This window comes from Ciconia boyciana, chromosome 4, assembly GCF_034638445.1.
Source record: "Ciconia boyciana chromosome 4, ASM3463844v1, whole genome shotgun sequence".
NCBI lineage: Eukaryota > Metazoa > Chordata > Aves > Ciconiiformes > Ciconiidae > Ciconia > Ciconia boyciana.
The window spans coordinates 93,385,678-93,412,730 of NC_132937.1; the positions used below are offsets into that span (position 1 = coordinate 93,385,678).

Below are 27,053 nucleotides of genomic sequence, written 5' to 3' on the forward strand. Positions count from 1 at the left end.
GGAATCGTATTCATGCTAAATATAGACAGAAGGCACATTCAGCAACTCAACTAAAGGTTTACTGAGCTTGTGCTTATTAGAAGTCCTAAATATTTAAACTAAAAGAGATTAAGGGAAATGTGAAAAAATTGCTATTTGACATACGCAGAAAACCCTGTTGATCCACAGATAACATGCTTAAACCCTCAAGAGGAAAGTGGGAGAAAAGGGAGGAGAGAGAGAAAAACTTTGCTTATATGTTTCATCTCAAATTTTGACAGTTAGAGCTTGTTCAGTATTTCAGGATTTTTTGTTGTTTGCTGGTTGGGGCTTTTTTTTTGGCTAATTAAAAGGGCTTTTACCCATAGTAAATTTACAAAATGTTCAAGCTGAAAATTAAAATGACTGTTCTGAAAACAAATACTTCTGGTGGTTTGAGTTCCTTCTGCCTCTGACTTCTTTCCTCTCTTCTTTTCTCTGACAAGCACACACAATGCACACTCGCCTTTAGCTCAGGATAGCAAAAAGCGTTTTAAAAGTCCAAACAGCTTTCTGTTGAAAAGTTCTGGTTTTGGAAAGAATGCTTTTGCAGAGTTAAATTCTTCCTAACTTTAATGGCACTATGTAATTGCAGTATGTTCTCTACTATTTTACCTGATCTAATTTTAGGTGAGATTTCCTCATGGCCCTTGGGAGGGCATTTTGTGGCCTACCCCATGCAAGCCTACACTTACACATGTTCCGTGCTTGCACCTGAAAAGACAAAAAAAGAAAGCATGCAAAGAAAATGTCGCTGCTGCAAGTTTGAGATTGACAACCTGTTGGTTTGTGTCACCTCTTTTTTTCACTGCCAGTGTAGGAGGCAACTAACCATTTGAACAGCACGATTTATCTCATTAGAGGTCAGTGTCTTCAGCCTGAGAAGTCTCTTTGGTATAGGCCAGTGAAGGCTATGATAGTGACACACTCATTTCTGTGTGCCTTTTGTTTCTTTTGTCTTAGAAAACATCTCTTTTTAAACCATATTAAGCTTATCCAAACTGAAGGTGAAACAAAGGCATCTGTTCCCTAAAACTTGTACTGATTTTAACTAAATCATTTTCCCTTCACACCATAGGTTTGTTGGTCTGTGTGTAAGCAAAAGATAATTTTATAAGATTGTCTGGGTAATGGGACTTATTATCCATCTTTTGTTCTACTGCAGTATCATACTAGCAAGTTGGACTGACATCCCCCCCCCCTCTGCACCTCTCCTCCCAGTTACACCTTTGTGATTATCATCATAACAGGAGGACAGCAGGTTTTGTTAGTCAGATGCTGTTTTGGTAAATGTGGGTGAGAGAATGAAGGCATTTGATTTGTATGGAGATAAACAGCATAATAACCATGTTTCACTCCAGTGGTTTTAAATCAGCTAGGCAGCCTGTTCTTGGCAGCTCGTATCCTGAGCTGTCTTCTGCAGTGTCTCAAAACAAAATGTCATTTGTGAAAGTGGTGTTAAACAGCCATTCTTCTATGCATGCACCAGCACCAAACTTATGTGTGTGGCTGGCCAAAACAGCTGAGCTCCAACAAAAACATTTCTGATTACACTACTATGCCTAAAAACCAAAAAGCCTTCCTGCGTTGCATCCCCTCAAAGACAGGCAGAGATCTATTACCATCCGGAAGACAACGCAGGCATTTCCATTCTTCTTCTATCCTCCAGGGACCATGTGTGTAACATCTTGTGTTGATGATAAGGTTATACAAAATGGGTTTGCAGAATTATACTTCATGCTTGTCTCAAAGCCTTTGCTCCCAGAGTCCAGTGGTTACATAATCCCTCTCTCTCTCTTGCTTTTTATTTAAGTCCTATGCACAATGCTTTCAACAAAAAGCTTTATGGTAGGAAGATGTGCATTCCAAAAGCTCAAAAAACAGGAAAAATGAATCAAAGAGTGTCATATTAAAAATAATAATTTTCAAGTAAATATTGTAAATTACGAGCATCTTTCTTGTGATTTCCGAATGCCTGTATGTAGTTTGTCATTTCTTACCTAAGGGTCCTTGAAAGTGCATCCAGCTTGCTTTTTGCCATTTCAAAGTTGTTCTAAAATATTTTGGCTTGTGGGTAATCATCAGGTTTCATGACTTAGGAACAGTATCAATAACAACAGCAACTAACGCAAAAATTGGTGTGGAAAATGCATTGGAGAAGAAAAGACATTTAAATGGTTAAAATATTATGGGAAAAGATATAAGGTCCTGGGTACTACCAATCCCTGTCACACCACTTAGTGAAATATTCTGTGACTAGTAACTCCAGAAGGAATTAAAAAAAGTTTAAAAGCAATAACTGTTTCAGACTGATAAGATTTTTTTTAAATTCATCAGATAATGGGTTGTTTCCTTTTGTTACTCTGCAGCTTATGTAGGGTACAAGAATATACCTTCTATGCACAGCCAAGAGTTTATTTTCTAATCTGTTTCTTAACAGTTTAGTCACCGTGCACCAGTTGTTCTTACTCTGGTTGAAATGATACTAGCAGTCCAAATTACCTTTTTTTTTTAAGTAATTCCCTTTCATAACTTAAGTAAAACTGTTACTTATACTCTTGCCAGTACATGCCCCTTCCCCTGTGTTATACTGGCCCTTCCTGTGCCCTTCTGGGTCCTTTGGTCAGTGGCTTCCGTCTTTATCAAGAAGAGGAAACACTGGTAAGCTATCAGCATCTCAGGTCTTGGCTGAAAGGAGGACACTGACATCAATGGTTTCGTCTTGGGCTTGCTTGGGGCTGGAAAGCTGCCCGGCGGAAACGGACCTGGGGGTGCTGGTCAATAGCCAGCTGAACATGAGCCCGCAGTGTGCCCAGGTGGCCAAGAAGGCCAACAGCATCCTGGCTTGTATCAGGAATAGTGTGGCCAGCAGGAGTAGGGCAGTGACCGTGCCCCTGTACTCGGCACTGGTGAGGCCGCACCTCAAATGCTGTGTTCAGTTTTGGGCCCCTCACTACAAGAGAGACATTGAGGGGCTGGAGCGTGTCCAGAGAAGGGCAACGAAGCTGGTGAAGGGTCTGGAGCACAAGGCTGATGGGGAGCGGCTGAGGGAACTGGGGTTGTTTAGCCTGGAGAAAAGGAGGCTGAGGGGAGACCTTATCGCTCTCTACAGCTACCTGAAAGGAGGTTGTAACGAGGTGGGGGTCGGTCTCTTCTCCCAGGTAACAACCGATAGGACAAGAGGAAGCGGCCTCAAGTTGCACCAAGGGAGGTTTAGACTGGATATCAGGAAAAATTTCTTTACTGAAAGGGTTGTCAAGTGTTGGAATAGGCTTCTCAGGGAAGTGGTTGAGTCACCATCCCTGGAGGTATTTAAAAGATGTGTAGACATGGCTCTTTGGGACATGGTTTAGTAGGCATGGAGGTGTTGGGTTGACAGTTGGACTAGATGATCCTAGAGGTCTTTTCCAACCGTAATGATTCTATGATTTTCATACCTCTCCAAACACAAGCAAATTCTTGCCCTTTCTTTATTGGTCCACAATTTCACATTACATCTGAATTTATTCTATGTGTCATGTTTCTCCTTTGTTCTCTTGTAACGCTGATAAACTGGGCTGCATTGCTTTAATGGCCCAGGACTGTTGCTGTGTTGTTTATCACCCTGTGCCTGTGATTTCAAAGCCTCTGCTATCATTCTGCAGGTGTACTCCTCTGTGCTGTGATTTTATTCTAGGTTCATAGATAGTTTGCTCTACACAAAGTAGTTTCACATTAAGACTCTTAGTTGCAGAAACATACCAGAAGTCTTATAGTAATAGGCATTGCACCACACAACTGCGCAAAGCTGAGCTAAAGTCGATCAGGGGAACCTGGTTGTCACCTGCTGAGACAGCTATGCAAGATAAATCAAAGCTCCAGGCTGGCCAAGATAAAGCCGGACAAGACTGGAGGCCTTGTGGAGTTCATACAAGTCCTGTGGCCTGTCACTAGTTATGGCAATATCACATTTATTAGGCTACACTTCCCCCTTTGATGCTGTAATTCTACCTCTTTGAATTTATTCTTCAAGCTGCCTGTTATCTTTATAGTTCTGTATTCACTGAATTCCTCCTAAGCTTGTGGGTTTATTGAAAATGTGTGTAGATGAGTTACATGCATGTTAGGACTTTATTAGTACTGTGTATGTTTTCACTCAGTTTAATGGGAGAACCCTTTCTCTGTAATGGGGCATTGACTAAGGCAAGTTTGTGTCGTGTTGTTCTTGAGTATATTAAACAGCATGGGTCTGGTGTGACTCAGACAGGGGACCCAGTTATCATGGTGCCTGCTGAGTCCTGTTGCGTCTCTGGGGCTCTGCTTGGCTGGCAATGGTGAATGGGGTTTAGACCTACTTTTCTTTTGTAATCTTTAGGAGTGGGTGCCAGTTTGGATCTTTCACCTCATATTTTTTTTTTTAACCTTTTCAACCTTCTTAAAAGTTTTGTGCAAAGTTCTTGACTTTCACAGTTCTCATGTTTTCCTTATCTGGCTATTTCATGTCTCCAGATATGTTCTTCACCCTCTTGGCAGTTTATCTTTTCTGTTTCAGTGAAACTGCTTACAGTGCTCTGTGGCAATTAATGCACGTCTTTCTTTTTAACTCTTCTTCTGTTGTTCCTTCTGGCGCTTTCCCTGTCTGCCTCCCTCTTCCCTCCACTTACTTACATTCATACTTTCCTCATACAAATCCTAATAGTTCTGTTGCAACACTCTAACTTTTCTGAAAATGTTGTCTGCTGACAGGCCTCTACTTGCCCTTGATTCATGCAGAGATTATGTTAGTGTCAGAAGAATCAAACTGACCCAAGTGTTCAAAATAACTTTGTTAAATCCATCAGGCTGTATGTTAACCCAGGGCTCACTCATGGTTTAGCTACAAGACTCACTTCTGTCTTCACTAAAAATATGCAGTTGCTTCCTGTGCTGCCCTGAGTGCCCTTAATTTGATTTGAGTTAGTGATAGTGAAGAGGGCTGATTGTCTGTTAGCAGTCACATGAATGTTTGAAAAAAGCTTCTAGAACTTAATTTATTTTCGAATTATTTTGGTGGATTACCTGGACTGGCAACAATCTGCTAGATTATTCCAGGGAAAACAAAGTACTCCAAGAAACCCAAACTTCTGTTGATTAGAATTTATTCCAATTGCCTTTGTGCATACTTATCTTTGATGAGCAAATTCAACTGTGCTGGCAGAAACACAGCTATGGCAATACAGAGGGCTTTATTTTTATACCCTGTGTGACCTGTCTGGCACATTCGTATCAGTAAGAGTTCACTTCCATTGCTGTGACCAAATAGATGGGTACCATGAAGGACAATTGAGACATGGCCTAAGAGTGAAGTTGTGCATAGCTTTAGTGTCTGGCTGGTTCAGACTGCAAACTTCAGAAGCTGAGGTTTTCTTCAAAGGAGCATGTCCTGCTGGTATTACTTGTGTTGATTTTTAATGATGTTTTTACATGAGAATGCTGAGCTAAAATTGTCTAAAGTCTGTGAGGAGCCCTTCTAAAACAGTGATTTGTAAGCAAATGTTTTATTCTTGTCTCTTGCTTTCTAGACTGTGCACAGTAGGACTTCCTCCAAGAAGTCCTGGACAGAGAGATACATAAATTAAGTTGCCTTTTCCTGTCTCTTATAAAACCTTGCCTGATGATAGAGAACATGCTAGCTTAACAGTAGAATGAGTTTTATTTCTCTGACAGCAATGTCTTGGTAAAAAGCAAATGTGAAACCTCACCCAGCTGAAGTCAGTAGCAGCCACTGTCAGCAGCAAGACTGTCCCAATATGGATGCAAAAGTTGTGGAACTCCTTCTTAACTACATCTTAAGGTTTTCTCATTTTCTGTAAGTCCTGCTATGTGCACAAATCAGCACTGAGAGAGACAGGGATCATTTGAAAAAGCAGTGTCAAGTATTAGATTTGGACAGTGAATCTGCAGATGGCTTATAATGGCTGTGGGGCTTATTTTTCATTGTAATTTATGTGGATACTCCCATGGTGAAAACAGTATGCAGAAAGGGTTGGTAGTCCTTTCAGCTTTCTAAGAGAGATGAGAACATGGTTACTTTTCAGTTGTTTATTTATTTGTATATCCACTGAGAGTTGAAGAGATATCACACTACATGCCTGATCACTCAAGTTAAAAGATGAGAAAAGGCTATTAGCTCGTGCATATTAGCAGCCATCTCTCTGGTGCTGTATGTTTGGTATTACTGGCTGGATGTAGCAGTTGCAAGTGTGTTGAAATCTTTCCAAAATTTTCCATGCTAGAAATATGTGATATATTAAATCTGATAGTTTACACAACTTTTCTTTCTTAGATTCCATCCTGCTACTTGTCATTATCACCAGCACACTAAATGCTTCCATTCCTTTGTTAGAGGAGACACGTTGTTTTGCATCTCGGGACTCAAATATCTCTTTGCAAACAGGTCCTGAAATGAAAAGATCCTTTTGCAAGTAACTCTCAAGAGAACAAAGCTGTAAAGTAATTTATACTTCCAAAATACTTGAAAAGCACTATCATATGTTCGTCATTGTTTGGGGAAGCTGGCTATGTTTAGCTGTCACAGTCATTCTCTTACGAGCAAATACCTCCTGTTGTGATAATTGTTGTATTGCTTACCTTGAGACTCTTTTATGCCAATCATTATTATTGTGAGCTTTGCTCCACGGGACCAAACTCATTACAGTGGATCTCCTCCTCCCCACTGTCATCCATCTCTCTGTCAATTTCCTGCTGATTTTTTTCCTTTGTGACAGGATGCGCAGGGAGGTGGGGTTTGGTGATATTCCAGTTTTGTCAGTAGGAGCAGGTAAAGACATTCAGCTCCTGCATACAAGCAGAGGTCCTCTGGGTCCAATTCATATTCGTCAGAACTGAGAGAGTGGTTGCACACTCGTTAATACCAGATCAGTGCACTGTGGATTGCCAAGCAGTGGTAAATTCATCTGGGTAAGGGGGTAGGCCTGTGACTGGGATTCTGCTGAATTCACTGAATGCAAAATCTGGCTTTTCTGTGGCTTTTTGGCAGCTGTAAGAGGACAGGCAATACTTGATTCAGAACAGAGCCTGCAAATGCACTTAACCAGTGATCTTCCTTTTAATAATTCTCAGTTATAGCTATGCTTAGTACCTGAGCAATGCATTGAGACACACAGCTCTGGTACTCTTGATCCAAGTATTGAGAGACTGAAAGCTGAATATTAGTGGCACTGAGACACAGTCTTAGCTGTTGCTGAACTCTGTTGTTTATGGAAGTTTTATCCCTGCCTTCAGTGACTGTACAGTTAGCTTAGCAGTGCTTTGAAAAATTCAGCCCTGGCCATTTTTATGGCAGCTGTGCTCTGCAGAGATCATTCATGCATCTGACTGCAAGAGGAGCAGAAGCATCTCCCTGGGGACGTACCTGTCATCGGCAGTGGAGGGCAACGATTTGGTCTGTGTTGGTCTGGCCACTTTTAAATGATGAGCTGCTGAGACCAGCTGGTTAAAAGATGTCTCACAGGCTCCTTGTCTGCCTGATCTACAGAGCTTGGATGTCTTTTGCAACACTTCCTGTAGAGAACTGGACACAGGCTAAAGCAGCTTTTTGTTTTGGAGGAATCGGGGTCAGTCCCTGGTCTGTTGGCCAAGATGCCAGCCATCACACAGGTGTTGGTTGTTTCTTTCTCCACATACAAGGGTAAGTAGATGCATAATGGTGGCTTTTAAGCTAAGTTGTGGCCATGTTGTATGATTGATGCCTAGCTTTTTAGATGGGATGGTACATGGAATGGCTCCACTGGAAGCTCCAAGGAGAAACTTGCAGCTCTTCTGCTCCCATCATCTATTGAATAATTATAATCCTGATGGAGGTATGAATGGATAATTGACATGTGACATTAACAGCTAAAAGAGTGAGCCTACATTTATGAAATACTGGCTTAAACTTGTTAAGAAATAGTAAAGGGGACCTACTACAGCTCCTAATGTGCCCCATTGTATCGACTGCTAGTGACAAGCCACAGACTGAAGTAATTTCATTAGTTTTAAGATTTCAGGCCAACAATAAATTCCTGACTCTTGATGCAAGGTGTATTTCTTTGGCTCACATAGATGGCACAAGTACATCAGGTTGGTGGAGAAAGCGGGCAAGCCGTGCTGGGGGCCTTCATGGCATGCTGGGGCATCCCTGAGGACCAGGTAATGTGTGTGCCTGCGGACCTGACAAGTATGTCACTTAAAATCTAACTGATTTTTTGACAACCTAGGTGATAAAGGGTCACAGGAAAAACACAGAGGAGGGAAAAGATGGTCTTTGCCTCCTTGTCTTAATCTGGCTGGAACTCAACCTAGGCAAATTTGGGTTTAGTTAGGTGTCAGCCTATGCAGTGTGAGATGACAGAGTTTGGCAAAAATAGTTGAGAGTCTGAGCAAGGTGGAGCCAGGTGGAAGCCCAGACTTAGCTGAAATTGCTTAAATAATGGTGTAGGAGATGCAAATCCTGAAAGAGAAGGGTGCAGACTTCTGAGACTGTGAAGCTGAGGTGAAAAAGTTAAGTGCAGCACTGGGGCAATGTAATGCCGCGTCACAGCTGATACTAAAGCACCTTGCAAAAGGTGTGATGGGGTGGACCTGTGGTTTGACCTAGTTCAACTGCATCCTTCACTCAAAGGAGTAGAGGGTCACAAGTCCCAGTGCTCCTGTTAATGAGATGCTGGGAATCTTCAAAGTGAATTTTCGAGCACCCTTTCCTGCTGTAAAATGAGAAAGTTGAGGAAGAAGGGAGGAAAGGGAAGTGTGCAATCGGAGACATACCAAGTTGTTACAAAACTACTGAGCTGACCCCAGAATTTAAACAGACTTGGCTGCAGAATTAGGCCCTTTAAAAAAAAATATGCACACTGAGTGGCTGCTTAAGTAAGAAGGAAGTATTTGCCTTACCATGGCTGAATGAGAAAATGGCGTGCAAGCTTCCACTACAGCTTCTCAGTGGGTGGCTGTAAAAGCTGGGTTAGATGTATCCCCTGCATCCGCAAATCATCAATCTGAGGAGGTGCATTCACTTCTGCAAGCTTTAAAAGGAATATCAAAAAGTGAAAAGTTACACTGGATGAAAGGCTATGTGCCAAATAAAAGCATATTTGGGTCAGAAGAGATTGTCAGGCTCTGTCTGTGGTCTTCTAAACCAGCGGTCTCCAAAGCGGGGTGCATGCACTGCAAGGGATGCATAAGACAGTCCATTGGGGTGTGGAAGAAAATATTTTTGGACCATTAATAAATTTTTAGAACAGTGTTTATTTCATCTTTAGCTCATCCTTTTTAATTTCTATTTTTCTGTATGTTTTATAATTTATATAATAGGTTAGTACAGTAGTACATGTATATGATTTATAAATTACAAACACTGGGGCTATGTGCTCAAAATTTTTTTACTGATACAGGTTCATGATCACGAAAGTTTGGAGAGTGCCATCCTAAATAATAGCTGTGGACAAGATCTGCATATCGACCAGGCTGCATACAGAACAGCTGTGGTGAATGGTCTTGCCCAGGAGGGCACCTACTTTTAGGGCCTATAAATATGTGAACTACATGTCCTGAGGCAGAAGCCTGGTGAGAGAAATAGGAGTGTTTGGGAGGAAAATAAATGGCTGTAAGCTAAAGAAAAATCCCAGGGGTAGCAAAGACAGAGGCAGTACGAAGTGCTACCTTTGCCAACTGTGGCTTCCCACTGCTCTCGGGAAAAGTGGTGTTAAAAAGTGTTGTGCTGGGGTTAAGAAGGTTGTGGCAGGTACCTTTGCTTAATATGAAGGTCACAGGGGGAACTGAAGCAGTGGGGCAGTGCTTCAGTACGTGTCATACCAGGCCTTTTGGTGGAGATCAGTACAAGAAAAGAAATAAAACCTGGTGCCCCCAACCTCTCAGTCTCGGCCTATAGCCATCTCTTGTCTTGCTGGGGCTCACGCAAAGTTAAAATGTGGAGACTGGAGAAAGCCTGTGGTTCTGCTAGAATTAAGAGTTGATCAGGAATTAAAGTGCCTAGGAGCTGCTGCATACTGTTATGTCTATTGATACAGCAGAAGATACTGGATATCAGGTGCAGACTGTGATACCTGCACTTAGGGCAGCTATTCTAAGGAAGCAAATAGTGAAAGAGAATGAGGGGCTAAAGAGTTGGTTGTAGCAGGAGCAAAGAAAGACAGAAGAGATGCACATACAAGTAGAAGAAGCCAGGGTGCCATGATTGCTGAGGTACAGCTGCAGGATCACACTGACTGTAAGGAGCAGCCTGGAAGGACAGTGACAAAGCAGGCAGTGGGCAATACACTGCAACCAGTTTAGTCTGAAACATGCACTAACCAAGGGCTTGCGGCAGCGTGGACTGCTGCAGAGAGAGCAGGGTGTGAAGCACCGTGAAAGCAGGAGCCTCCATCATGCTGCGAGCCTCGCGTGTAGGGAAGCAAGGAGTAAGAAGGGTGGCATTCGTGGCTCCATAGCTCCTCTAGCATGCCTTCCAGAACGTTCTGGGAGAAAAGGTAGAAACATTTACAAATAATATCTGAGTGTTTTTACAGGTAAAGCAACTAGACTAAAATAAAGGAATCAAGCAGAGCAAATGCCAGTGATATAAATACGAAAATAAAGAGTTTACAGTCTCTGCAATCTTTGCTATTTTTGTCTTCCATAGTACAGAAGAATTTGTAATCCATTCCAACGCTATGGATGTTGTTAACTTGGCATGTCTTAGCTTTGCTTTCACTGTTTTTGTTTTGTTTGTAATGTCATATATACATACATGTGAACAGAATGATGGAATACTTTTCTTTTAGGTCAGTTGTCATGGCTGAGGTGACAAGAAGAGAAAAATATGAACAAACTAAGGGAAGCAGAAAAATGGATCAAATTTAAAAGGGTGTTAATCTCCAAAACAGAAAAAGACTATCTTTGTTTGCTGGAAAGGATTTTTTTCATTTTTAAAGACCTGATCAGGTAATTTTGGAAAATTAGAATAATAGTATTTTAGAGGTGAGAGCTGTGCATCAGCAATGAAGGGCTATTCAACAAGATACGATGTTCCCGATGGTCTCTTTAGAAGGATGGCAGCAAACAGCACAGGGCAAGATGGGCATGTTTATATGCCTATGTCAGCTTTTAGTGTTTGAGTGACTGTTTAATCATATTTTGACCAAGTTCGATTACAAAATTATTCCATTTATTTCCAGTCATCATCTTGGCATGCAGTTTGTAGGCTCCAGTTGTATTTGAGTGTATATTAATTTGTATGCACGTGTACACTAATATGCACATGTAAGTGTGCACAAAATATTATAAGCTAGCTTTCTGTATACAGTTTACCTGATAATAGGTGTATATCTCATGAAAACTCTGTTAAAGAATGTGATTTTAATCCCATTACACTCTTAGAAGTAACATTACGGTCTCAGATACAGGAATTTCAGAATTTGGCTTTGTATGCTGTAGTTGTCATTTTAATCGAAACAGTTTTGTTGTTTGTGGAGACTGTATTGGCTTTAAAAATCAAATGCCTAACAGGTCAAACAATGGCCATGTGAGCTCCTCTGAGACCTGTATAGCTGTCATGAGACAAAATCAGGCAGGGAAGAGCACAGGCCTCCAAGAAGAGCAGTGCTTGGCCCTAATCGGGAGCTTAACTCCATAGAAGGGTTTGCAACAGCCTTGCTGGATTCATAGGTGAAAGCTTATGTTTTGCAGTCTATCAAAAGCTGAGGGACGCGGTTGTGGCCTTGCAGACAGACAAATGCTATATTGCCTTTTCTAGTAACAGAACACAAGTTCTGGACTAATTCTGCGAGGACAAGGTTTTGTCAGATCTGCATTGCCAGGGCTTGTCTTGGCCTGCCTGGAGCTTTGTTCTGGTCTTTTTAACAGTAACAGCAATTGTTACCTAATCAGTTTTAGCTTTAGCTTACTTTTATATGATTGTGTAATGTAGTGCCTATTTTTATAATAATTTTCATATATTTCTCTACCTAATAGGTAGAACTAACAAGTCACTATTCTGTGTAAAATGAACTGTCTGAACCTAGGATAAAAATGCAGCATGGAGGAGAACAGACACAGGATAATAGCAGAGGCTTTAAAAGTGTGGGCACAAGGTGGTACCAGAGCCAGCGGAGCGACAACCAGCCAGCCTACCAGGGGTCAGTGACTGGTCTCTAAAGGAATGCAGCCACGGGGTGGGTCAAGCTGGTTTTAGGTGTTACAAAGAGAGAAAAGAAAGAATATGTGAAGTATACCATATATGGCAAATCTGAATGTGACATGGAATTGCAGAAGAGTGTAGAAAAAGCAAGGTATAAGGTATGTTAGAAAATGTATAAAAATAAGCCCAATTGGATCCTAGACTAAAGAGGAATAAGCTCCCACCATCAGCATTGATGCCTTCCTCTCAGAGGAAAACTCAGGACATCATTGACAGCTTGCCATAATCCTTTCTCCCATTCCAGACTAAGGCCATCAGCCATAGGACTCAAGGAGAGGTCTGTGGTGAGCATAACACCACAGAGAAAGGAGAGGTATTACAAGTCTGTAAAAGATTTGTAACTGTTTTGAAATGTTTTTCTTATAGTTTGCTGAATTTTCTTTTTATTTGTTTTTTTTTTTAATGGTAATAAATAGATCTGAACTAATAACAGTTATTTTATTAGACTGTTAAGATGTCAGGTAGTCTAACTGCTAAATTCTTGACTTTCCATCCAGGTTGTGTTTCTGAGGCCCACATAAGCTCCATGAGCTGTAGTACAATACTGTCCTTAGAAGTGGGCAAATTACAGTATTCAGCCTATAGGGGTTATACTTGCTTCCCTTGGCCACATAATGGACACAGAGATAAAAAGAGGAAAGCAAAAAATTACGGCTATTTTTCTTCTCCCCTTTCCTTTTTTTTTTTTTTTTTCTTCTATAAAGGAGAGCTTCTAACATAGTGTTTTGTGTGAAGGAAGAGAGCGGGTATGCCAGAAATCCTTTGTACTCTGTCCTTGCAAGGGATGAAGGTAAAAGTGATGTTTATAAACCAGGTAAATAGATAAAAAATCCACATAAGATTGAGCTTGCTGCCAGGTTTGCAGGAGTGGGAGTCCTTATAGTCCTTGTGTATCTCTGGCAGCTCCACTGCCAATATGAATACCAGAATATCAGAAGAGCAAGAAGTTGTGCCTCTGGGTCTGATCACCAAAGGCTACAGTGTGGTGAGGCAGTTGCTTGTTTACTTTCATAATATTACAGCTTGCAATCAATATTCACATAGTTTTCCTTGCTTGGCCCTGAGGGGACAAAATGAAGGGATTTTTTTCTGTGTAGAGTCCACTGGCTTGTGCCTATTACATGCCTAGTGTTTACTATTAGGTCACCATTATTTTGAGTTGAAAATTGCAATGCAGCATTCATCCCCTGAAAAAAAATTGGCAATAAATAGAAAAGTATTACTCAACCTGATTTTCCTCCCCTCACCCTGTCTAAGATAGCTGTACTCTGTTCATTCCTGTGCTCATCTCAATATTCCCGCTGTTTATCTTTACACAATGACTTGTATGAACACTCTCCAAAAGCGCTGGCTTCCTAAGTTGTAGCAGGAAAATGGGAGGAGAGGGGTCTGGAAATTTCCTTGGAGATCTCCATCTGAAGCCTGAGCGTAGCTGGCACTTTGCACAAGCCTCTTCCTTCAAACAAAGGAGAAGGATATGCTATTGCTTGCTCAGCAAGCAGAAGTATGAAAGGGCCATTCATTTTTTCTCGGTTCAGTTGTCAGTCAGAGCATCCCATGGACTTTTCTTTCATCGCTGTCAGCTGGACTGGTTGTACCCCCTGGGGAACTGGCAGGGAGCAGATGCGTGGCAGTGCCAGTTAGCAGGGAGCGGGGCAGATCGGTGCCGGGACTGGTTGCACTAGATCTGTTCCAGTGCAAGCGGCTCATGGCATCAAGGAAATCCCTGGTGGCCAGTTAAGGTGAGATTGCAACTGCTCAGTTCCTCCTGCAAGTAAAAAGGCATAACTCAATGTGTGAATCAGCGGCTTGCTTGGACTTAGGCTCAGCAGGGGTGGCATACAAAAAGACCACGCAGCATATATTTTTGAAATATGTTTTTAATATTGGGGTTCCCAAAATTCATTCTGTGCATAGCTGTCAAACTCTACAACAAACAAACAACCATTACTTTTTGTTCTTGCTGACACATAAGCAACCAATTGTTTTTTTAGTTGCTCAGTAGATTTCAGTAGGACCGTTGACTAAGGATATTTTGAAAAGAAAAAAAAACCAAACAACACCAGCAGTTTTCTGGAGTAAAGTACGAGTTTTATTCTGAATGAGGGAGATTTCTTTGGACAGTTTTTTTCTTATATTAAAATTAATTATTTTAATAACTTTTAAATAAATTTATTTTAATTCATATGAAAATCTCTTCTGCAAAACCCTGAGAAATTTGGGAGGGAGAGGAGAATTGTTTCCTATAATCTGTTGTATCGATATTCCTTTATTAGAGTGCACAAAATTTTCAGTCTTGTCATTTCCCATCACAGGCAAAACTTGTGGTCTGTCTTCCTCATCTGCCCTCCATTCCATAGCAGTTTTTCTGTAGCTTATCCAGTTTTTCTTTCCTCTGCACTGTTGCATTGTTACCCTCTGTATTCCACAACCTGGTGTTACAAAACTTGAGGTTTTCTTTTGTTTTCTTCTTTCTCTTCAATGTCTTCCTCCTTTTCCACCAGTTAACTGTGATAAGAGCCTGAGGAGAAGGCTGCTCTCTTTTTTTCCTGTTGAAACTGTCCGGAGTTTCCTCAGTGCCTGTCAGTGCTTTGTATGGAGAGGCACCAAATGCAATGGAATTGGTTTCAAAGGGTGAAATTCAGTCACAGGCCCTTCATGATAGTATCCCAAATATCAGGGAGGTCATACTTTAATATTTGGTTTCCAGCCTGAGCCTTGCAAGACTGTCAGCTGTAAATAAAAAGGGGTCTTGACTATTGTCTTTGTAGGTTGTTCATATGAGAGAGTGAAATTAGAACTCTATACAATATTTTAAGAGTGGTGATTTAGCATAGAGCTAAACAGAGTACCCGTGTCTCAAGCCCATGATTAATTAATTCAATCAGTTGCAGTTCTGGGTCTTGAATGTGATACTTTTGGAACTATAGACTGCTATATTTTCATTAAACTAATCATATTCCTAATCTCTGGAATTCAGAGTCCCTGATGTCTATGAAGTGTTACTTTATTGCTGACGACACCTGCCAGTTTGTTGCTATAAATGTCCTTAATGATACATGGAGTTTTAACCAGTTAGAAGTAACAGAAATGACCAGTTGCCTTTTGCATTTGTTCGAGAGAAGCTCACAAGGCAAATTAATTAGTCTAAATCAAGATGATGTGCCTTCAGGTGGATGGGTAAAGGCCAGAAATAGCCGTCTTGTTTTGCCCAAGATAATGCACAACTGTTTAATTTAGATTGACTTTAAAGTTTGAAGGAATGAAATGAGAGCTAGAACAATTAGCTTTTTTGAGTTAAATGAAAGTTAGGAGCAGGATCAGTCTTGTTAATTGCATGGATAAATTCAGTGATTTGGGGTTTTTTTCAGAGACTTTTTGTTACTTTTTTTAAAGAATTTCCTAATGAATCTTGTCGTCAGATTCCTTCTTCATTTACCATGCACTGCTAATCCTTTTGCAAGAAAGAGAGAAGCGTTATCAGCTATAGCAGGTTAAACTTTTTATTCATATGGTTTTGCTGATGTGACACCACATTTTAGTGGGTATCATTCAAAACGACACTGAGTAAGTGATATACTGATCATTTTTGCAAGGAATTCAGTGCCTCACTGAATGAAACAGACCAACCATGACAACACTTTCAGACCTGCAGGACAAGGAAAGGTTTGCTGGTGTTCAGAATAAGGCTTGTGGCCATTTTGTTTGGCTTCCTGGATGTTCGCATGCATATACCTGCTATTTACACAGTTGTGTTTTGGGTTCTACTTGAACAACATCTGTGAAATTCTGGCCAAGTGGCATCAATGTAAATTTTGTTGCTAGCAGCTGTGGCATTGGGATTTTACTTGCCTCCCTGCAGTGAGAAGTTGCCATGCTGACATAACACTTGAACTCTCTTGAAGATATAAGTGGTGCAGATCCCTTATCAGTCTGCCTGTCTATAGATTTTATACTGCTGCTTATCACTGAGACACGGGATAATTTTCCACATGAAGCTAGTAGCAAGGGAAAACATCCCTAACAGAATTCTTAAAATCTCTGGCATTACTTTCTTCTGCGGATCAAATCCTGCTTTGCCACCAGGGATTCCACAACACATTTTTAAGAGACTGGTAGTTTAACAATCCAGATAGCTTTTTCCGTAACAAGGTGGGGTTTGTATCAAGGATCATAATTTCAGATGTCCTGTGAACTATATTACTTAGGTATCATTGTTTGCCACAAAATGGTTTGCTAGTATGAGTGCAGAAATGTTAAAATGTAACCTCTGCTAGCAGAAAAAGGTCAGAACTCTAATCAGATAAAGTGTTTTTCTGGCTTAATACTCGAATGCTGCAAAATTGTCTATTGTGATGGTGAACATGTGTGGGTTTATTTTGTGTGTTGGTGGCAGATTTTTTGTTCTTTTATTCACTATCGTTAGTGATATGTAATTAGTTTCTTGTCACTGAGTCTGTGGAGACATGCGTGAGAAGCACTTTCACTGACAGGCCAATTTCTTTGAATGGCCATAGCTTAAATAGAAACCAGGCATTTATGCTGTTAGGGAAGTTAATAATAAATTTTATTCTATGGTGAGATCTAGATCCAGTAAACTGAGCTCCTGCTTCATCTGTTCAGCTCCTCTTTTCAGTGTTCTTGCAAAGTAGACAGTTGTGCTGCTGATATGGGAGTGCTCTGGGAGACAGACAGCAGGCAAGTCTTGAAACTTAAAACACACATTTGTTTATGATCAGCTACTAGGCAATTTGTCAGTTAACAACTGAAAATCAAGTGTGACTCAAACATGTTAGTCGGGGTTTGGGCATACAATGTCATCAGTCTGACACTGTGTTACTGCTCTGATGGCCATGGTGTTGGTGACTGCCTCTCAGTTCATGGTGGATGGGGTAAAGAGTTCTGTGATGATGGGAAGCCAGAGTTAGGTGAGAGTCTTCTCTCTTGCCCAGGCTCCATTGTGTGTATGCACTTTTCCATAGATCAAGGGCAACCTGATCCAAAGGATAACTTTCTCATTTGTAGGTCAAAACCAGTGTGTTCTGGCTTATTGAGACAGCAAACTGAGTGCCAGTTGCCTGGTACCTTCTAACTGTTGCAGACATGGTGCTATTTTCTTAGCTTTACTATTTTTATGCAGTAACAGCAAGCAAACAGTCTGTGTTATGTTTGGATGCAAGGCAGACAAACCAAATCACAAATAGATCTTTATGCTGCAATGTCATTTGGACTTTTCCTCACACATTTTGGATTTTGGAAGGATTCATGCCACTATTCAGTGTTTCTGATTACTTTGAAAACACTAAAAATGTCCGTACTTTAGCCGGGAAAATATTAAATAGACGTGACTGCCTTTTGCAGGAAAATCTTACCTTTGATTCCTTAAGCCCTTTTGTATGCATTGGTTAGGTTTATGTGGAAAAGAGCTTTGGGAAAGACTTTTTAACCCTTTATTATCCTGCTGCAACCTGTTCAAAATTACATGCATGTTCATGCCAGGGTTGCATTGGGATAATGAGGTGCCTTTGGACATGCCCAGGGGAGAAGTTGCATAGAGAGGATGTGAGGCTGTCACATCTTGGTGTATGTTTGATCGGTGCTTGTGCAGAGTTGTGATGTGCATTCTGTCGTGGCTTCAGTGGCAAGCTAAAGAAAACCTCTGTTACTTAAATGCACAATAAGAACTGTATAGTTCTTGTGCAGGAATTAGCAAGTCCATTTCAAGTGTAGAGATTGTATAGTCAAGTGGATAGAGCACTTGACAGGAGTCTGAGAATAATATGTCTTTCTTCAGCCTAGACATTGAGCCATTGTGTGATGTCGGGCAAATTGCTTCAACTCTTTCTGGCTCTGTCTCCCCCACAGGAAATAGAGGACTCTGCTTTAGAATGAGATCTCTAAGAGCTACTGTAATAAATAATGGTTATAATGATACAGTTCTCTGCAAAAGCTTGGATAATGATCTTCAGCAGTGGCATTAGTTTGAATTTGTTTTCGTAACTGAATGGAGGTTTGACATATGCAATTTCATGTTTCAGTTGGGCAAATTGATCCTTGATGGACTGGTGCAGAAGTTTTCGTGATTTTTTTTTTTTTACTAGTAAACAGAATTCTTATTTTAATGAGAAGGAAGATCTTTATAATTTGAAGCCAATTGCCAACAGTGAATTGCAAATTGTTAATGCAAGGTTAAGCTAATTTACAAATGGGGGAATGCGTGCATTTTCAGTGTCTTTAACATAGTTACAGAAACACCACAGTTGTGGTCCTCCTAATATAACATTTACATTTTATTTTGAAACAGAAAGTTAGCTGCTGCTGAAAAGATCATGAAACTGTCTAGATGAAGAGGGACAGGAAATCCAATCTGTTTTTTTGTGCTTGCATCACATCCTGGTACCAAATGATCAGTGGTCGCGCTTCTCACCCCGGTCTGGGCAGATTTGGGATTCTGCAGTGAAGTGGTGTCCCACCTGCGCCAGCGGCTACGCGGCTGTCTTCGTCTGCGCAGCAGTTACTGCATTTCAGGCTGGCAGTCTCTGAGCTAATGGCAAAAGAAACATGCATTGGCATTGATTAAATGAAACATAGGTTAAAAACTGCGAGAAACGGTGCCTGTTAGCTTTTCTGGATTGTTGATTTTAGTATTTTCCACAGGTGCCCAGATATCCACTGTAGCAATATGTAAAGCCATAACGTTCATCTTCTCTTCCCACCTATGCAGGACATGGTTTAAAAAACATAAGGGTGACCACTGTCTTCTGAGGAACGGACAAGCAATTAATTGGTTTGAGCACCAGTAACACAGAACAGCCATCAGCTGTACTGTGTCTGCTGCAGGAGCTATACTATAAAGGATCAGCAAGTGCTAGTTTGTCCTAGATTTGTCCTTTTTGCTGTCTGCCACGTGCTCACGTAAAAAGCTTTAGAACATACCTGAATGGGGCTTTTAGAAATTATTCTGCTGGTTAGTAACCTGTAAGAAAATGCCTTTTTTAGAACATTATTCTTTCCGCCAGTCTTTGACTCTCATTCTTCTTTTTTCCCCTGGATGGATCCCTGTGGCAAGAAAATCTCTTCAGCTTGAATTCTTTTTTCTTTGCTGTCCTTTTCAGTTAATTTTCAAGTCACTTATGTATATTCTGTGTCTTCACTTGTTCTCCCAGGAGATGTCAGACAATAACCTCCTACACTGTAGTTCAGGGCCTTTCTGAAAATGCATGTGGGGTAAATTGAGCAAGATGAGAACTAACTAATGCTAATTGATTCACAAATGTTGTATTATACAATTATATATAATGTTTAAAGAGTAGAAGCACCTCATAATACCAGAGCTTCAGATTATTAATATTCCCTCTACAGTGGTCCCTAATTAGTTAGAGTAGGTTTGACCAATTTTGCTCTTACGCAGTGCTCACATACCAGACCTTAAAAGGTCACAGCTAGTGGGATCTAAAAAGCCTCTTATAGTTTTGCTAACATGAGTTCCTTAACAATTGAGTCAAATTGATAAAAACAAAAATAAAAAATGGAGAAGGCAATATGAGATGCTGGTATTGTAGCTGTTATTTCCCATTGCTTTGGTCAGAGGCTTTGCGCTATGAGAATTTGTTCAATGCGAAGAGATCTTCATGGATTATAAAACAAGACTGTCACTAAACACTTGTTTTACATCTTATTATGATTCCTGGATTCTTTGGGCAAAAGTGGGTTATCTCTGACTGCTCTGCAGACTGAAGCGTCTAGGGATTGCTGTAATCTGTGTTTTGCTGTCTGTGTCCCTAGAGGACTCCTTGCCAGCTGGAGAGAGACAAAAGATGGTGCTCCCACCAAGATCACACTGTTCCTCCCCTTTCCTTTTCTGTCAAGTGAGCTGATGAAAAGACCTGCTATGACAAGCACAGGCTAGCTGAGAGTTTTCCCACAGTCTGGGAATTAGCTGGCCTGATCAGGCAACTATTTGGTCTCTGACTACTTATGTCTGACACGAATGTGTCATCACATAGGAGAGAAGCTGACATGTAAAATGCTTTCCCATAGGCAATGCAGTTTTTTAAACCAGTGCACAATAAGCTTAAAAGAACTGACATAGTGATACATATTTATGATATCAGGAGTCCCCTAGCATTAAATTAAGCAATTTTATATGACTACTAAGAATCCTCAGCTTCTTTGCTGGTCTGTGCAGTTGCTTTCAGTCATCTGTTGAGAACATTTCTTAAATTCTTGGGTGCCCTGCAGCTCTCTGCTTTGGTTAGGAACACACAGCAGTCACAGCAGTTGGAACTGAAGGCATGGCTTGAAGTTACAGGACAGTGTTATGGAAAATCTTTGTTATTTCTAAGTTTGACCTGGGAGAGCGTTCATGGAGGTGCTGAGGTATTAATATCTTTGCACTAAGCCATTTGAAAAGCAGGATTTGCAAAAAAGGTGCTGATAGTGTAGCTCCAGGATACAAAAGGAGTTTAGTGGAATAATGCTCTGTAAGCTGCTCTAACTCTTTAACCTACTATTCTACCAGGCACCATGTGTTTGCCAAATTAAAGGGCGAGCCACATGGCACAAGAGCTGGCAGTATGAAAAATGTTGTTAAAAAATGAATGATTGGAAATTTTTTCCAGAGCTCAAATGGGATTGGATTAGCTTGGTTTTTTAAAAAAAACAGTGACACTAACATCTAAGATAAAACCCATTTTATCTCCTAAGTAAAGTTGAAGTATGTTTGGAAAAACAGGCATTTTGAAAATCCAGAATATTTGTATTTCAGAACTGGGATACAGTGTAGGATGGGAGCATCTGAAGCGTGTCACAGGTAACATTTCCTGAGTATTTTGTTTGACCTGGAACTGCATTTTTCAAAGGTTAATAGTTCAGAAGCCTTTCTGACACAGGATGTGGCTTCACTGCGGACACTATAGCTGCGCTGTGCCTAGAACTGTATTACCAAAACCATCATATACATTGTGTATTTCACAGCTCTGGGTCAAATCGTGAAGAGCTGAGATAAGAAATACCTGAAGTAGTTCATAGGTGGCAAGACAAGAGCCTGCATCAGGGTGCAGGTGGCAAGCACTGGCAGCTGGTCCAGCTCCTCAGGCTTCGTAACCTCGGCTGAACTCAGTGCTCTGATAATAGTATTTCTTCCAGTAAACCTGCTGAGAGCTGGTGAGAAAGCACTGACCCCTTTGTGAACCTCACAGGCTCCATATGCCAAGGCCTGAATTGCCACCCAGGTGCCAGTGAGGTCAAAGAGCCGGGCGAAGATGTTGTGCAAAACATCCTCTGGAAAATACACCAGCTTTCACCTCCTTCCTCCCCCCTGGCCCTGGCCTGTGGAGATGCTTATGATCAGGGCAGGGTTTCTGTCTGAGTGTTGGCAGTGAGGTCAGGCCCACCTCAATCTGTGCTCTTGCTTGATGTGCTCACGTTAAAATTGATAGCAAAGGATTTCCATTCTCTTCTGTGTCTCATGCTCTGTGCAAGCATGCACCGGCAGCTCTGAGCTACATGCTGCTTTTCCAGCCCCTCTTCCCTGCTAGCCTATTCCTCTCTCTCAAATCATTTAAGCCAGACTTAGCTTCTTGATGTGTTACCTCATGCATGCAGAAAGGCACACGCACTCTCAGTAAAAATTCTCCGTGTTAGTCTTCTGTTCTCTCCTTTCCTACTTTTTGTGCTGTAAAGAGATTAAGTGTCTCAGCACAGAGTGTTATAAGGTTATGTTAATTAGAATAGCCAGTATCCCAAAGTAATGTTAAGTAGGTAGGGTTTTGTGGGTTAATGTACAAATTTATAGCAGGCTAGAAAGGCTCTGCCACAAGGGTCCAGTCCTTCATTGCATTTTTGTTGTATTTGCTTGTTAGGTTTCTTTGTGCATAAGACATGCTGTCGTCTTCAGCAGGTCACACTTCATGCAGATAAACATTTTGATCACATGTACAATCAATGTACTATAAGTGTGTCTTTTAAAGTACAAATTCACAAGTCAATTACCAAAACCTCTTGATTTAAAACACACTGTAGGCAGGACAGTGGGCTGAAAATGTGATTTTACAGGCCTGGGGAAGAAGCCTTTGCTTTGGAGCAAATTGTAATTAAGGAAAACAGTTGTATTCCTTATCGCTCTTTGCTCTGTATATGATGTATCTTGTAACCTGTGTCTGTTTCTTGCTTTTGTGCTGCAAAGGGAGTGCCTTCTCAGGTTATTTTGTACCACCACAAGTTACACCTTGATGTCCTTTTTAGTCTGTATCCCTGGTCCAATATATCAGTGCTCCATGTTGCAAACCTTGTTGTGTTAAATGTGGAGTTTGCAAAAAAGTTAAATGTACTGAAATACCTTTGTCTTTTCTTTTTCAGGATAATAAAGTTTTGAACAGTGCCTCCCCAAGAAGTGTGATGAGAAATGGCTTTAGGAAACAATACCCAGAGAAGTTATTCCATCATCCCCTGCTTCATCTTTGTTGAGGTGAGTGCAGCATTCAGTTGTCAAGCCTACAGAGAAGGCAGCTCTGCCCTGCAGGAATGAAGTTATTTGTTGGCCATTTTTGTTGGCCAAGGAAGAATGCTTTCTTACTTGGTAACATGAATATCTATCTTCATACTCAGTGCCATCAAGTCCCCCTGAAAACAGTCCTGCATGAGTTAGCCAGATCTTAAGTACAAGCACACAAGAACAAGTAGATGCTGTAGTTCCAAGACCTGCCTCTACCTGATTTACAAGCTAGTCCTGTGGTACTTGGTAGAGAATGGGCAGTAGCTGCAGGTCAGGAGCAGGTGATTGCTCATCTTTCCGTTTTTCCTCAGACCTGTATCCCTCTTGCTGCTGCACAAGGACTAGACTTTGTTTAAGGAAATACCTGATCTCACAGCCTAATGGTTCATAGGCTTAGAAGCAACACTCAGCTCTGATTTCAGTTCAGGTGGAACGTAAAATTTAGATGAGGCCTGCCTGTCCTTTAAGTGTGATGAAGGAACTTGGCTAGCACAAGGACTGCGAATTGACTAACAGTGAAGTTACAGGAGTGGTTGTTCCGACAGTGGAGTATGGCTCCACGTCTTTGTTAAGGGTAGTTTTTTTTTTAATTGGCTTATTATTTTACTCTGCTTTTTTGTGGTGGGTCTTTTACTTATGCTAACACTGCCAGACTGACCAGAATCATTATCCAAATCAAAGAATGTTCAACTGGTGCTTATAAGGCTGGGATTGTTTTCTTGGCAAGGGGGGCAATGCCGGGTTTCCAAGGAGGATGAAAGCTTCCATCAAACTTAGATGGTGAAAAGGAGATAACTGCCTGTGACTGACCGTCTTCAGAGCCACCTGTCTGATGTAGCTTGGATGCAATACTCACTCTTTGGCCCATATCATGAGGCGACTTGCACTCTTCCACCAGAGAAGCACTAAGAACAGTCAAAAGACTAATTGTAATACTGGGTGTTGTGTAAGACTTATCCCATTGCCACTGAAATCTTGGAAAGGTTTGAGTGTGCTGCAGCAGCAGGCGTAATGAGCACTGTGAATGGTTGCTCTCCAGAGCTCCTGAGCAGTGACCATTCCCCAGGGACATGGGAGAAGCATGCAGTGGTATCCAGGACCTCTCTAACGCTTAGTCACCTGGAGTCCTCGCCTCATAGCATCTTCTCCAGCCAGGAGATACAGTTCACTTATATACACTCCCAACTTTCTGTACTACCAGCTTAGCCCCCAGAACACAATCAGCTAATCCCTGGGTGCTTAATCTAATATAAGTAGTAGTTTTCATTTTGACTTCAATGGGCCCTCCTTGCAGGAGGAATCTGACTGGTTGGAAGATGAGGACAGAGGAAAAGCATAATAAAACCACTAGTGAAGCTTGGCACAGGGCCTTCCCAACTGCAGCTATGGCAGACACCGGTGTGGGAAGGTGGCTGAGCCTTGCAGTGCTTCACAGGCATTTGTCACTGGCATGATGTCCAGCTTCCTGGGGAATCTGCCTCTGCTCCCTGGGGAAACCGAGGGGCTGTTCTGACTGAGAATACGGGTCACTACTTTATCCCATCAGCTGGAGAAAGAAAAGTTAAAAACGAGGAAAAAACAGCAATAAGCTCAGAAGAAACCAAATAAACACCATCAGGAATGAGATGTCTCACATTTATTGCTTGAAACAAGCAGCTCTGAAGATTTTTAGTCCTCTAAAGGTATGAATGATGAGCCTGGTTGGCAGACTATGACAGAGATATAAACTGTCCTTCCTGTAGACAAGACTGTGAAGATAAGAATAGATAAGAAAAAATAAAAATAAATCTTTTTACAGGAGGAAGAGAAAAGAATTTTTTGCCCCGTAAATGTACTTTCCTTGTCCTTTCATATATTTGCCTTGCTGATTAAAACACAATTTTAAATTAAAAATCAGTAAAAAGCAGAGAGGCAGTGTCTGAAAAGATGTTCTCTCTGCTACATTTGATGAAAACATGTATTTCTTCTCCTCTTTGTCCACAGTGTAGATTTTTAATGTAGCACTACTGGAACTACGAATTCACAGACTTATGTCAAGCATTGTAGCATTAAACAACAGGAAATCTAATTTCCTGCTGGGAGTGCAGGGATGATTGATAGTAACCATTTGGTCTGAAAAGTCCCTGTAAATCGTAAGGTACACTGAAGGTGTTTTTCTTTTCCTACTGCCATGATTCTGAGGCTAGAGGAAGTGCTTTTTAGATGAGCTACCCCAGATACCAAGCCCTGTGCTGGATTGCCTGGGTTAGCATGGGCCCTGTTTTTGTAGTTTGAAAGCAACTATGAGAATTGATTAGCTGTGGGATACCTGGCTGCAGTTGCTAAAGGTGCGTGCAGGACAGCTAAAAATATGTTGCCTGCTTTCCTGATAACTTTTTTCCATGCAAAAACAATCTAGCAGCAGAGGTTTTAGGTGATCATGAGTAGGAAAAGAGATAGTCAGTAAATATTATCATAGGCCTGTTCCCCAGAATGTGCTGCCTCTCCCACTGTCTTCCATGGAATGTGGTCCTGTGATTAAAAGTTTTGAGGTATTTGTATATATTTATATACATATATATATAGTGTGTGTGTATATATAAAAATATTTATATATTACATATAATTTTTATATATATATATATACTGTATATATATATATATAGTTTTGAGGTATTTGTATATATATGAGTATATATATAAAAAAATGCTGAGCCTTGATTGTCATGTCAGATGCCCTGCCAGTAGATATTTGCTAACTGCCCAGTATGCAGTGTGCATTCAAAGAAGTTGTGATGGCAGTGGTGGAAACGAGGTGTCACAAACAGTTTGGACATTTTAAATACCATTATGCTTCAGTCTGTACAAATGTGACACTTACAATTTCAGCAGTTATCCGCATTTCCATTTTTTTCCGTTTCATTTTCCTCACTCTCAACTAACTTGTAGCAGTTAGTTATTATGAAACCTGACCTGAAGATGAATGGCTCATTATAAAAACTTAAACCCGTGCCAGACTCTACAAATTCCTTTTTATGTTCAAAATATGAACTTTTTAATAATATAGAGATAGCATGTGATGTCTAATCTGTAATGACAGAAATGTTAAATCAACATTTTCAGTCCCTAATTAGAAACACAATGTCATATCATGAGTAGATTTAAAGGCTAAACAGGGAATAATTAAACTAATTTTTAGCCACTTATCAAATCTGAGTCCCTCTCCCAAATAATGCAGGCAGCTTTCTAGATGGTTCTTTATTCTATTATAAGAGGTATCATTATAGTCTGGCATTTGTCACCAAATGTCTAGAAGATTTGGTATATTACATTTTGTTAAACACGTAAGCAATTAATTAGGAAGTACAGGGGACTAATATTCTCCTTTTCCCTGTCCCCCTTTGCAGCATTGTTTGCAGCCAGCATCAGTGAAAGAAGCCTTCAGGAGGCTCTCTCTCCCAGCCTTGGTTTACATGTAAGAGGTTGCAACAAGATGAGACCAGTTTTGTTCCTCATTCAGCTGACATGCCACTGCTTTGAGCGGTGTAGGGACCATTGAGTACCTGGTCCATGAGGACTAATGCTGCTAGCTGCTGACAGTTGTTAAACAGAAGTGCAAAGAGCAGGATGCCCTACCCCAGTAGCTTCCAGAACCCTTTGGAGTCAGTGATGGACCCAGAACATGCAGTAAAGGCTATAGAGCTCCTAGCTGTTGGTATGCCCTGGATCTATCCCAGCAAATGCAAACAGTGCACAGCAGCCTGTTTGAGGATTTGTTGATGGCCAGGACTGATCACTAAAGTGGTCTTACAGATTGTAGGCAGGCGTGAGAGAAAGTAAGAGAAGCAGCATTTGGGATGACAGGAAAAAATTTCTAACATATTCTTTCTTTTTCACATACTTTTGGCTTGTGGTGGCATTTGTTGCCAAAACTCTTTGTGGACCATCTCCCTCCTTCACCTGCTGGAACATGCGTGACAAAGTGCTGTTAGAAACATCTTTAATGATGCTTCAGCACTGCTGTCTCATTCTTTTGCAACCCCGCTTTGCAAGGTTTGGTCCAAGGAGTGCTATGTTACATCCTTCCACATAACATCCACATGTGTACTGGTTGAAGGTGGGGAAAGGTAAAATCACAACTAGTGGAGGTGTGTTTTGTACACAGTGGCCCAGTTTTCTGCAGGCCGGGAATAAATTTTCAGAACAACTAAACTCCTTCAGATCTAGGCAACATCAGGTGTAGAAATGGGAGAAGGGCAAAGTGTGGCGAATCCCAGTTATCTTCCTAGAGGACTGGTGAGCTGCCCTGAGGTCTAGATCTAGCAGTGCTTTCCATGTGCTGTGGTC

The 27,053-nt window shown here is 41.1% G+C and overlaps 1 protein-coding gene across 4 annotated transcripts in view; it reads left to right on the top strand.

Annotated features, from left to right (window-relative positions):
- Nucleotides 1-27,053, top strand: part of PLPPR1 (phospholipid phosphatase related 1) — a 134,724-nt gene that overhangs the window by 38,993 nt on the left and 68,678 nt on the right. For all 4 annotated transcript variants that reach the window (XM_072860639.1, XM_072860637.1, XM_072860636.1 and 1 more), the window contains one exon: nt 22,592-22,700. Coding sequence is in view for 2 of the 4 variants with exons in the window: in XM_072860637.1 (XP_072716738.1) it covers nt 22,638-22,700 (63 nt within the window). In the remaining 2 variants the exon portion in view is untranslated. Of the gene's footprint in view, nt 1-22,591; nt 22,701-27,053 lie in introns of those variants that run through there.